Here is a 13,692-nt window from a genome sequence, read left to right as displayed (position 1 = left end):
CAGAGGGTGGCACTGGTAGCCAGGGTGTCAAGTGGGAGTTTGGGTACCTGGACTCGCTCTGCTATAGCTGCAAGAGGTTTTGTTTAGACCCTTCCCAAAGACCTGCCGTCTCCCCCAAGAAGCTGCCGTAGGGAATAGGTAGCCATCAGCCACGCTGTCCTTGCAGAGTCAGACACTGCAGCCGGCTGGCACTGACGGAGGTGCTGAGGCTTCTTCTTGCTCAGTGCAAATTGGAGGGTGGCCCCAAGGACCTCCTGCCTCTGACACTAGCTCTCCATCAGCCTTGCTGGGATGTGCTGTGAAGGCAGGCGGTGTTTCCGAGCCCATCTTTATCCCAAGCATTTGGAAGTGATACAGGGAGCAACTGAGTTTTTAAGTTGATCGGCTTGCTATCTCGTAGCCTTACTGCAGGCTATGAGTTTCATGGTCGTAACAGTTAAATGACAGGAGTCCTGGGCACATAACCAGAAGGGGTAATTTTTTAGCACTTTTTTTGTGTATATTAAGAGCTAGATCAAGACCACCACTTATTTGTCTTCCATTACTAGCAGATCCAGTTGCCGTAATTGCATCCAGGAGAAACATCACACTAACAAGAGCTAAGTTTAGAAATCCAGAAGAATTGCAGCATCGTGGTTTTCCCTCTTGTGAAGGGTCAGAACTTCCAGGAAAACACAGGAAGAAGTCATTAAAAGGCACATAAATGAACAGAAAATAGCATTTTTAAAAAGTTGAAAATTGTTGGAGGTAGGTAAAATGTCAGCTTTACGTAGTTTCCCCTTTCTTTATAGTATCTTCAGATCATCTTTTCGGGAAGGTGTGCCTAAGCTGAGCAGGAGGTGTTAGGATTAATGTGGAGTAACAGGGGGAAGCTCTCCAAACAGTGTTTCTCTGAGGTGGTCTAAAATTTCTTTTTGTTTTTAAAATATCTGAAACTCTGAAAATGGGGAAGTTGCTCTGCACTGGTACTGAAAGAGGGCTGACCCCTTTTTAAAGGTCTAGAAGAAGACGTAATTAAAATCATTTTTATTCAGTCGAGTCAATGTCCACCAAGGGAAAAATCACCTCCTTACATTGTTTCTAATGTAATGGTAAGTGATATAAGGAAAGATATGAAATCATGCGAGCAGGGCTGGTCTCTAGTTTCCAGCCCATTTCCACAAACTTCTGAGCTCAGATATGACTGAATCTGGCTGGCCTTAGCCAAATGAAAGTTATGAATCTCTGGGGTGTAAATACTGCAAATGATTGCCCTTCGCTGCATTCAATTAGAGTAGCTGAAGGCATGGCTCAAATATGTTTTTGACAGCAATACAATTAAAAGGTCATGACCTAAAAGCAAGTCTAAAATCCTGTAATCCAGTCCTCCAGCTGGCGGTGTAAGAAATTCCTTTCTTTAACCATCAGCCAAACTAATACATGGCGCATAACAAAATAAATGTAATTGAAGTGCTGGGCACCTGGTCCTTCCTACTTCAGTAAATACCATGAGGTTTTTCTCCTCCTCCTGGAAGCAGGTCCAGAGGGAAAGGCAGCTTTCACGCAACCGTGGCGATATACTGATGAGATGGCTAATGAAGTTGCAGTTGTGATGCTGAAACGTCTGGTCATGGAAGGGTGCAGGAGGAGGCTGAGAGTTCTTTTTGCTGTCTGCCTCCTGCTCTGCCTTGGCCTTGCTCCTGTGCGGATGCAGGGCTGGCACAAGGCAGGGAGCAGCACTAAGTGCCCACAGTTTTCCCATAGGGAATGATGCCAGTAAACCAGGTAACGGTTGGTAGCTCAGAGCATACTGCTGGTCTCTGGCTGCACGATTGTGCTGAGAGATCTCAAAGGACTTTTGCCAGGAAAAAGTTAAATTATCCTGGAGTTTTATGCTTTTGTCTAGGACCTTCATGGTGTCCTTAAATTGGATATTTCCATGTTTTCTAACCTTACGCCCTAAGGATGCTGTGGGCTGGCGATACCTCCTGTCCTGTCTGTTCATTACCCTCTGTATCGTTTTATGCAGCACAGTCAGAATTTGAGACCAGCTGGCAGCCCAACTGCATTGTCTGTTTAACTGCAGGAAACAGGCTTTATCCCCCTCTGAATCCTGATGGAGTAATGATAACAGATAATTGATTGAATGCTTTTTCCTTTCTTTTGTTTATTCCTCTCTTTGAACAGATTCCCTAAATACACAAATAAAATCCTCAATTAAAGTTTGTGGATGAATGAATTGAACAACAGATTATTTTTTTTTTTCTTCTTGGTTGGATCTCAGGGAGAGTTTCTCTGATTTTCACTTGTGCTCCCCTGTCAAACATTTTCAGTTGTCAAAATGGTTAAGTACACGCTGGGCTGTTGCACAGGCACGTCAGATGCATCACTGCTTATCAGAATGCTGAAAAGAGATAACAATTAACAGTCTGGGATTTCTCATGTGCCATTTTGTTGCTGCGTGTGAGGTGTTCAGAGTGCCCTGGAAGCCAAGCACTTGCATGGAGCAGTGACATGGGTCGTAGTCCCTTATAGAAGGATGGTTCTTAATTCCCTTTGATGGGGTAAACACTGTCTTCCTGGGAGTGATCCTTTAGAGTTTGGGATGTAAGAAATGCCTGTCAGAGTGAGGCCTGCAAGATCAGGATCCCCAAACACCACAGGGTTATTATCTGTCTAAATTACAGCAGTATATGGTCAATATGATTGCACATGCTCAACGGTATCTTTATATTATAAAAAGAAAAGAATTGGTCTGAAAGCATATTCTATGAACTACCACTTAGCTTGCAGAACAGAGCACGCGCTTCATGTCTGCAGATTGGAGGTTAGTGAAATACAAGCAAACACACAGTGAGTGGCAGGTAAAAACAAACAAGAAAAGAAGGCTATCAAAGCTAATAAAGAGTCTTGTTGCATGCTGAATAAAGCTTTTATGACTTCATCCTTTTGCTTGGGGCAAACAGTACATTTTGTTTCTGTTTTGCAGTGAGCATAAGCTTTGGAAGGTTAAATAGAGAGTATTAGGTTATGGTAAGTGGTCATCAGAGGCTGGCTTTACAGTCATGGCCCGTTAAATTGTTTACTGAACCTTATTATATATATCTCTCTGAGGCTGATGTGAGTCTTCATTCCAGTTTATCTCGTTGTAGACATGAGTCTGTTGAGTTTTTCATAAAACCTGAAAGGACAAACATAAAGTTTAAGATGCTTTTTATTATAAGCCACAAATAGTAAGGTGTCACCACAAACATACCAGTCACCCCAATAAACTTTTAGCATTATGTCATTGTGTATCTTAGCACTTTTTTTCTCAACATAGGTTTTTATACATGCTGTTCCACAACTCTCAGTTATTCTGGCTGCAGCCGGACAGACGCCAGGTCTGACCTCACTGCTGGGAAGAGATTGGGACAGCGTGGGGACTGGTCATGCACTGAGCTCCCAAGGCACTCATGTCCATCATGCTCATGGGTCAGCTTCTCACCTGCTGGCCTTGAGGCTGTTGTATGTAGTTTCGTTTGCCTCAAAATGCTGTGATGGGCACCAGCTATTTGGGAGAAACTTGGATGCCTGCAAGGTGGTTGACAGGAAGGGGCAACCTGGACGGCAAAGCCCTCTTTCCTCTTTAGTTGGAGGTGGACTCTGCCAGGCGAACAGCAGTTGATCTGTAAAACTGTCTCTTTGCTTTGGTACAACTCCTGTCACTCAGGACATTTCAATTTGAGCATTGGGTTTACAGGTAACAGCGTTAACTTCAGGCTGCATTGAGCATCTGTATCTTGTTAACCTGAAGCAAACAGTTCTGTAATATTTCAGCAAGAGAGCTTTATAGGGATAACAGAGAACAAGAGTTTGGGGTGCTTGCTTTGGACATTTTGAGATGTAGAAAAATAGCCAATTTTCAGAAAAATATTTTACCTCCTGTACCCCCTTTTAACCCTGCTTCTAGGTTCAGGGTACCTAAAACACAGCCCATGTATGCTGAAGGCCAGCCCACAGCTGCTGTGTGGGAACAGCAGGGAGAGGCTAGATCTCTGCAACTGGAGCTTGTGCACCCAGGGATTTCCACCAGCCTCTTCAGGCAGGCAGGGCCAACGACCCTTGTATTTGTACAGCGATGCTCAGTTAATCTCTGTAGAAGAATGATGTCCTTTTGTATGAATGTCAGGTGCTGCTCAGGCAGCCTGCCACTGAAGACCTTTACAGATGTGCTTTATTGATTTGCAGAACTCATTGTGGTATTTCCACGTTTCCTAGCACCAGGACTTGACAGTAAGTCCTCGGATAACCTGTGTTGTTGGGCAACCCGGGCAAAATGAAAGGCAGAGCAGGGAACTTCTGGAATACAGCAGCAGGCTGTTGGAGTGAGCAGAAACAGAGATTAGAGAAGTATGGGAGGGAGGAGGGGAGCTCAAAGGCAGCAGTACTAGGGCAGAAGATGTTCTGGGATAAATTGCCTTTTGTATTACTTGCTCATGCTTATAATCTGCTCTGCTGCTGGGAGTCAGGTTGTTTTGTGGTTTTTTTTTTTCCCCCAAACAATTTGTGTGTCATACCTCTGTAATGTATAGCTTTGTGTTGGACCTCTGTAATGTAAAAAGATTTAGTTTCTCTGAAAAGGTGGCTGGGTCCGTATTACCAGTATGCTTGTGACAGACTTGCCTTTCTCCACCATTCATGCTTCTTCATGTATAACTCCATAACTGGGGGACAGAGCACAGTGGCACTCAAACCAATTTATACTAAGTAGAAGTTAAAAGAAGGACGGAAAATGTGAAAGCTAATAAGGAAATATAGTCACATGCCAACAAAAAGAAAAAGATACATCTGAAAATAGTGTCACAGAAGCAGATAATTTTAAATTTGAGATAAAGTCCTGCTGGTATTATTTATGGACAGGACTCCTTTAGTTTATAGTGGAAAAATGTAAAAAAAATACAGTAGTGAAGATCATTGGCAGGAGACTGTTCTTTACCTTCCCTAAAAGCCACATTAGATGGCTTCCCATTCTGCAATGTTTTTGGGAGTGAGGGTCCGATATCATCCTACAGAGGACAGGGACATGAACCTTTGGCCACAGGGCTCACTACACAGTGGTTTCATAGCAAACTAGGCTATGCGAGGCTGAAGCAATGTTTAACTCAAGTTACTCTTATTTTAATAATTAGCCAGCAGCCAGTTCCCATACTTTGAAGGGCATGTTCTGCTTTGGAGGCATGCAATGTGCCTCCTCTTTTCAGTATTCAGTTGTTAAAAATGCACTGATTTTCAGGACTGACATGCAAGTGGCTATTATATGGGTCTGACCTTCATGTTCGTCTCACCAGAACAAAAATATGAAGTTGATCACATTGCCAAATAAAATGGAAGATAGGGTTGGTTTTTTTTCTGTGAAATAGTACTGAGTGAACTTTTCTGACCTTATTTTCAGGGACCCGACACCCTGCTGGGGTGATAGGCCTTCTAGCTGATAGGAGAGCCAAGACTGCAAGGTGAAATCACAGAGCAGAGGATGGCAGGTTTGCTCTCCAAGTAAAGGAGGAGATTACTCTTGTCTTGATAAAACCATCTCATTTTCTCACTGCTGGAGCAATATGCAATGAAGTGGTGTCAAAATAATACACACAATACTGTGCTCTTGGACTGAATCTAAACTACTAAGTCCATCCTGTGAATATTATTTTTACAGATTTTTTTTCCCCTCTATTTTTACTTCCTCCCAACTATTCAAGTTAGTGAAGAAAGACTGACAGAGACTGCTCATTTCTCCCAGCAGCTGGCAGTGATGTGAGGCTAATAATTTTCCCTATGATTTTGCTAAGCTTTGGATTAAATCCACTGATGTGCTGTCTTAAGGAGGGACTATCCAGCTTTGTTCTGCTTTGCCTGATTCAGAACTGGGTGTTGAACGTGGCTGTCTTTCATCCCCAGGAAATGCAGAGGCTTGCTCTCCAACCGCCTGTGTATATAAATGTGTATCCAAGCGGGACAGGTCCAGTGAAGAGGGAGGGTTGTAATCCCATCAGTGGAGTCTGCCTCCAGCATTCTCTGGAAGTCTCCTAAATTGGGTTGCTGATACTTCTCTGTCTCTGTTCTGCTGTCTTGAAAATTGTTTTGGAAAACCTTTCTAAAAGGAAATTCTGGTGCTGGGGACAAATGTTGGTTTTTGTTGAAGTGTGTATTTTTGATTGAATGAATAGAAGGTTTGCTGCAGAAGAGCATTCCCTCTCTAGGGTGCCTGCGTGAGCACTAAGCCTGACCATGGGTGGTTCTGCCCTTGACAATGGGCATAAATAGAGTTAATTATATGGGGACCAGGTTCAGTGACTGCATTTTAAAATGCTCTAAGTAAGATATTAAATCAGCAAAAAAGCAGCACTGAAGCAGAGCAGCCACAGAAGTTGTGTGCTGTGGTAAACCTGTATATGTGAAATCTCTCTCTTAAAAGATTTCAGCACTTCACATGACCTTTGCTAATACTTATTTTTAAATGACGCTTTGTGTCAGCTCTCTCAGCTCCACACTGCCATGGGCTATTCTCAAGTCTGGACTGTTTTCCAGTCAGCGTGAAGTGGACTCTGCTGCCTGATACGAACTGTTGACTTGTCCTGATAGTTTTTGTTGGCAACAAGCATAGTGATGAGCCAACTGCAATGGCAATGTGGCTGTGATTTCTGCCAGCCCTTGGGTGTATTTTCCAAACACTGAAACCAGTGACCTAGCTGAGATCTTGGAGGGTCCTTTCATGGATACTACAGAAAAAGACCTCTTTTTAGTGTTTTTTTCATATAATCTGGTAGACAGCAGGATATGAGGGTTTGAAGACAAGGTGCAGGTGTGATCAGCTGGCTGGGATGTTGCCTGTAACACATAGGGGCATAGGTGTTAACACCTTAAACGTGTTAAGCATAGCCTCTACTGGTACTCTAGTAATATTGTCCTTCCTGACACTGCAGATATACCTGAAGGTAGTAGAGTTAGGAAAAACAACTACTTTTTCTAGAGTGCTGTCCTCTAACTGCAATGTTGAGCTCCTGAAATGACAATTTGTCTAGTCATCAAAAGCTGAATATTGACAGATGTCCTTTTCATCATTATAGCTGGTCCTGTAGTTACACCAGTTCCCAGAAGACCTCAAGGTCCTTTTCTTAATGCACTCCTCTACTCTGACTGGCAAACTGAACAGCAAGGCTTTTGCCTACCTAAAAATACACCCCTCATAAAATGAGCAGTAACGGCTGTTAGGAAGTCACTGGTTGCTCAGGTCATTGGCGGCTTCTCCACACAGTGGAGTTGACAGGTGTTGTCCCATACAATGTGCCATTTTCAATCCAGCAAGGCTGAAATTATTTTATATTTGCACAGACTCTCAAGTCTCTTTGTTTTAGAGCCTAAATGAACAACCTGCAGCACATACTCTGCAGAGGTGGCTGACAGCAGCTTATTAATCATATTTCCTGCCCAGGCCCAGACAGTGTAGGAGTGACTGACCTTTCATATTTCATTGGACAACTTTAATATTAAAGGAACAGGAAAACATACCAAATAAGATAAGCACATAAAGGCTGGCTGCACCATGGCTCCTGGAAGAACACACGCTCCTTAGCATGAAGACTGCAGAAATTCTGGTGAAAATATACCTGTTCACATGCAAAAGACCAAAAAAGACCTTTCCCGTGCAACTGCTGTCAGTGCAGTGAATAAACCACTGAAAACTTAACCTGCCTGCTCCAGTTCTTTGGCCCGTGATGGACAGGTTTTATGTAAAGTGTCACTATGTGATGTTATAGAAAGTATTGTGTACTATAGAGTATTTAAAGGAGTGAAGTTCTCTGCAGGATAGCGAATCCTGGGTGGGTGCCTGGTGACTACAGTCGTGCCGGCTGATTAACAAGGAGCGCAAATTCCTTCTCTCCTACACAACTTAGAGGAATGCAGGAACCTGACCCACAGCTATAGCTGAGTTAAGGGTAGCGCTTCCAGTTTAGAAATTTCTTAAGAAGGAATATGCAGGTTAATCATGCCTAGTTACTCTCCATTGCTGTCACTAGTAGAGCAAAGTCTTATTTTCCAGGGTTTCAAATTCTAAACCGAGCGTAGAGTGAAGCCTGTGAGAAGAGTTAGGCCTAAAGAGGAGTTCTGAGTTGCAAGTTGTCTATCTGGACCCACGCTAACCTCTCACAGTCTCTTCTCCTTTTTTGTAGGCAACATCTTTGTCGTCAGTTTGTCTGTCGCAGACCTTGTAGTTGCAGTTTATCCATACCCTCTGATCCTGAGTGCCATTTTCCATAATGGATGGACCATGGGAAATGTTCATTGCCAGATAAGCGGGTTCCTGATGGGCTTAAGCGTCATCGGGTCCATTTTCAACATCACGGCGATTGCGATCAACCGCTACTGCTACATCTGCCACAGCCTTCGGTATGACAAGCTCTTCAACCTGAAGAACACCTGCTGCTATCTTTGCCTGACCTGGATACTCACAGTGGTGGCAATTGTGCCAAACTTCTTCGTTGGCTCCTTGCAGTACGATCCCCGGATTTACTCCTGCACCTTTGCCCAGACGGTGAGTACATCATACACCATCACAGTGGTGGTGGTTCACTTTATTGTCCCACTGTCCATCGTGACATTTTGCTACCTACGGATCTGGATTTTGGTGATTCAAGTCAAACAGCGGGTGAGACAAGACTGCAAGCAGAAGCTCAGAGCAGCTGACATTCGGAATTTCTTGACTATGTTTGTGGTTTTTGTCCTTTTTGCTGTGTGCTGGGGACCGTTAAACTTTATTGGCCTTGCTGTTTCAATTAATCCTTCAAAAGTGCAGCCACACATTCCAGAATGGCTTTTTGTCCTAAGCTATTTTATGGCCTATTTTAACAGCTGCCTCAATGCTGTGATCTATGGGCTTCTTAACCAGAATTTCCGGAAGGAGTACAAAAGGATACTGCTGACACTCCGGACTCCCAGGCTGCTGTTCATCGATGTGTCCAAGGGTGGGACAGAAGGGATGAAAAGCAAGCCATCCCCAGCTGTAACAAACAACAACAACCAAGCTGAAATACACTTATGAGTCAGAACAGTACTATTTATTCTGGATTACAGTTGTAAATATAATATATAAGAGCCTTTCTATGTGTGCATTTCACAGCTGGTGTTGCTGGGCCCCTCACTGAAGGAAGGAGTCTGCTTCTCACCCAAGGAAGGAGTCTGCTACCTTTCATGCTTAGCTTATGGCTGCGACATCAAGGCTTTGAGTAAGGATTTTCAGAATGGAAATGACTGATCTTTATCCTTTTTTTTTCACATGCCATCTTTCACCATGTGCCTAATTAATAGGTTTGGTTGTTTTTGCCACAAGCATGCCAATACCCTCGAAAAGGGAAGTGTTCAGAGTGCATGGAGAAATGCAGTTATGCTCGAAATGCAACCTCCAAGAGCTGGCAAAATTGCCATGTATTACAAACAAACCTTTCTCCCCTCCCTCTGAATTCTATTTTTTTAGCATTAACATAACCCAAACTATAGCAAACGAAGTGTAAACTGCATGAATTTTACCTTTTCGGTTAGGTAACAGTATTAGCCAGCAGGCATACATATGGGCATGATGACTTCCACTGTGTGTGGTTTCTTTTTTCTTTTCTCTTAAGGTTTAGAAGCTAGCCTGGGCTAGATGTGAGGCAGGCAAAAGCCAGACCTAGTGAGTGTCTGATGCACTCATTTTAATTGAATATCTACAGATATTAATATCCTTGCACTCTCCTTCCCAGGCCATGAGTAAGAGTATAACGTATGACATAATCTAATTGCAGGAAGATACTTGGAGCCTGATTCTAATTTAGGCAGTATCCTGTCATGGCCAGCATTCATTCCAAATGTCTTTCAGAAGTCCCTGCCACATGAACATCATAAAAAAGATGAACATAGCAGAGTCCCATCTGTTTAATGCAGATGCCGGCTTTTAAGTTCCAGTAATATTTACACTTGCAGACGAAGGGAGAAGGGGAAGGAAGTCTTTGTTCCAAACACCTGTCCTTTTGCCCACCACATAACATGAATTTGTTGGCGGGTGCGGGGGAAGTGGAGAATTTTCTTCCATTTTATTCCTCTACAAAGCTGTAATTAATTCATAGAGCTAGGAGAGGAGAGCTACTTCAGCATATTCACGCATCAGTTCTCAGTTAAAGCCTGAACTCTTGTTATCTGTGTCATTGGAAACAATGTCCTGAAGTGCCGGGAAGGCCAGGATCACAGTAGAAACAAGCACATGGGCAGTGATAAGAGTGTTCCTTTAATGGAGTGAGGGGGGGCGTGATGGCAGCTGTCTGTAAATATGACTTCTTCTTTTTTTCCTTAGCTTCATTGTGAATTCATCTCCTTATGGTTTTAAATGTGCGGATCCTGCTTTGAAACAGTCCTAGAAAATCAACAGGTAAAACTCCCCTGGTGCAACTCTACCTTCAAGCTAGCAAAGCTGGCTTGATGCCGGTGTACCGAGAGGCACAGCGGGAGCTGTGTGGTGGAGAGGAGCAGGTCTGAGCCCCGTGGGTCTAATCAGGACAGCAGTCAGCCCCGCGCCTGATCAAAGAGTGCAGTCTTCTCTCTTTGGTCATAGCCAAAGCAGGACTAGTTCTCAGGGCTGAACCCTGAAACACTGAGAACCAGACTTTGCAATAGCATGTAGGTGCCCAGGGATGGAGGTACGTAGGATTTACAAAAACCCTGAGCAGGCTAAGTGCCTAACTCTTAGTGAAGTTAACAAGCCATTTGTGCATTGCTTGCTGAAAGCAACTTGTTGCTGAATGTCCCTTCTGCTGATTTTGGGGGAGAAGAGGAGTTGAGAGAAATTAAGCCCCTTTATGAAGTGGGCCAAGAAACATTGCATGGTGCATTGCTTCAGTGAAGACTGCAGTATGCGTGCTGCCACATGGTGAAGGTTGCTGCAATGCAAGGGGGGTCTCTGCATTTATAGGGCACCCTGGCACTTCGTGAAGTTTCAGACTTGAACATCTCAGCCACTTCAGATTATTTTTGTTTTAAAATGCACCGCAGCCAGCCTCCCATAATAGGAATCAAACTGAGTTTTGTTTTGGCCTCTTGATCTGCCTGAGCATGGCCAAATAAAGGTATCTTGACCCTCAGAAATAATGTGGTCCGTTTGCCTTCCAGCAAAACCAGTCTGGATGAATTCACACCATTCCATGCAAGCAAAATCATTTTGAGTGAAACTCGGATAAGAAAAGCACCAAGGAATCCATAACTGCAGGGAGTGTTTGTCCCGTCGCGCCAAGGAGATGTCCCGTGTTCTGTGACTAGTCTTCAAAGTCATTTGCAATTAGCCAAAACAGTGTTAGAATCACATTAGCAAATAATTTTAAGCATCTAGCGGCAAGCCAAATACAGTCTTTTAAGATAATCATGAAGAATCTTGTACAGGTTTGCCAAATATCTCAAATACCCCACAACTGGGGTTTCATCTTAAGGATCCTTGTCTTTTTAACTGAATGTTCAGTGAAGGCAGTGTGGTATTTTTTTTTCTTTAAGCTTGTATTTGCACTATTTCTTATTCAGGCTCCAAAGTAACAACCAGGGAGCATTTGAACCAAACCAAGTAAGCCAAAGAGATCCTGAATAGGCAAGCTGTGGGAGTCTCTGCTAGCACCTTGTAGGACGGGGAGCAGCAGGAGCATGATAGGGCATCTCCCCAGGACTCGCAGAGAGCCACTGCTGAACCAAACTATGCAAAATGATAAGGGGATCTGCTCGTCTTCTGCTGTAGGGTCTGAGCCCAACTCCTGCCCAGGTCTTTGCAGGGAACAGGCTAAGTACCTGCTGCACAGAGGTGGGTCCTGAGCAGCTCCCTGCATGTGCAGACCCTGCCACCACCCCACAGGGTGGGGATGGGTCTGTGATCAGCACCGTCCATCTAACAGCAGAGAGCTTGTCCTAGCACGACCCGTTCAGAAGTGCTTTGGCTGTCCCGGTGTAAGTGAGGACTGCCCAGGAGTGAGCCTGGAGCTGGGCTGATTCAGCTGCCACGGTTGGAGTCCTGAGCTCAGTCTTGCTGGAGCTGAAGTCTGCCATACGAGACATGACAAGCAGGGAACATGGCTTCAAACAGAAAACACTGTGCCATTTGCTAGCACTTTGATACAGAGACAGTACTTAGGATAGGATAGATTTTTATACTGACTTATTTTAAAACTATCCAAGCAGCTCTTATTTTTATGTTAAGAAATGGTTAACAGGGTACAGAAAGTTTATTTTGTTAACACTTGTTTACAGAAAAAGGGAAGTGTATCTTAAACTGGGAATCCTGAGCAGTGTCAGAGTTTCCTTGTGGGAATCTAGCTTTAATCCAAATTTGAGCTTTCAAGGAGATCCCACAGCTTAAATCATGCTCTGCCAATTCCACCTATTGCATACCTGGCCTTAAGTCTCAGAAATGACACCCAGATCTCCTATAAACTAGCTTTAAATCACTTGCTCTGGATTTGATTTGGTGCTGCTGAATACCTATTCTAGCCCCAAACTCTAAAATTGTCATGGGGGTCAGAAACTTATGGAGAGGCAGTATTGTTGTGAAGGAAGATGAATCTCCTGCCACAAAGAAATACTTTTGGATGTTGCTGATGAATGTTGTTTATTCTATTTAAGAAGAATGTAACCAATATATTTATATATAAATATATATTGCATATGCTGTTTCCATTTTATCATTTGATTAAGAATCCTTCAGTATCCTTTCCTACTGCTATTTTTGTTCATAAAGTAGATTCATTCCCTTTACCTGTTAAAACTGTAATAAATCTGCCATTGGACTGCTTATTGATTTTTTTTTCAACTTGCAGTTATTTTTTAATAAATATTTGGAACAACAGCTTGGGTTTTGTTGACTCCCACAAAGCAGATTGAATTGACAAATATAATTGAGTTCAGGCATACCTCAGCTGCCCAGCTCAGACCTGGAAGAGAGTGACCCAGTACATCTGGGGCAGCTTGGATTCACGTGTTTTTCTTCCAGCTGCCTGTGAGCCAGCTGCCTGGTGCACTGTGGCCTTCCTCACCAGGGAAGAAACTTTCTCCATACTTCCATTGGTCTCATCGCTGTGTGTCCCTCCAAGGCCTTTTGCCTTTCTTGTGTCTATGTCTATTCATTGCGTGCTATGGAAGCAAAGACTGTGCCACATCCATTTCCTTGCCCTACAAACTGCGTTGCAGCTGGGAAGGAAAGCACAGCCAAGCTGTGAATGGGAGGGCGAGGGAGTCGGGGTGGTCGCAAGTCAGGGCGCAAGGTGGCATTTGGGTTGTAGCGGAGGGTTGGGGACAGAGGGAGTCCCCCTGGGTTGGAGGCACAGTGAGGGCTGCCACACACTTGGTCTCCATCGAGGCGCTTTGTGAGGATGAGGACTGCTGTATCCAAGACTCCCCCCTCCCCCTTCCTACTGTTTTGGAGCAGATTTTGCTGTATTCATGCAGTTCTTCGGACAATAGGTTCTGTCCATAGGCTGCAGCAATTATATTTCCATACTGGCTTGACTGGAGCTGTTTTCTGGGGAGTCTCAATGCCACTTCTGAAGCAGGGGTGATGGGGGTATGGAGGGTGGTCCAGTTGTAACTGCAACTTGAGCTGTCTATTTGATTTTTTACATGGCCCAAGTGCCTTGTTCCTGTTTACTAACCAGATGCCATGTGTAATCACAGTGTTAA

At 43.9% G+C, this 13,692-nt stretch overlaps 1 protein-coding gene across 1 annotated transcript in view; it reads left to right on the top strand.

The window, feature by feature from the left end:
* Positions 1–12,862, top strand: part of GPR50 (G protein-coupled receptor 50) — a 47,747-nt gene extending 34,885 nt beyond the window's left edge. The window contains exons 2-3 of the mRNA XM_075054152.1: positions 8,187–9,239; positions 10,340–12,862. Of these exons, the coding sequence (XP_074910253.1) occupies positions 8,187–9,055 (869 nt within the window). The 3' untranslated portion in view covers positions 9,056–9,239; positions 10,340–12,862. The remainder of the gene's footprint in view (positions 1–8,186; positions 9,240–10,339) is intronic.
* The last annotated feature ends 830 nt before the right edge of the window (positions 12,863–13,692 follow it).

The sequence above is a fragment of the Buteo buteo genome, chromosome 22 (genome assembly GCF_964188355.1).
Source record: "Buteo buteo chromosome 22, bButBut1.hap1.1, whole genome shotgun sequence".
In the NCBI taxonomy this organism is placed as follows: domain Eukaryota; kingdom Metazoa; phylum Chordata; class Aves; order Accipitriformes; family Accipitridae; genus Buteo; species Buteo buteo.
Note: the sequence above shows the minus strand (reverse complement) of the source record. Positions and strands in the feature narration are given on the sequence as shown.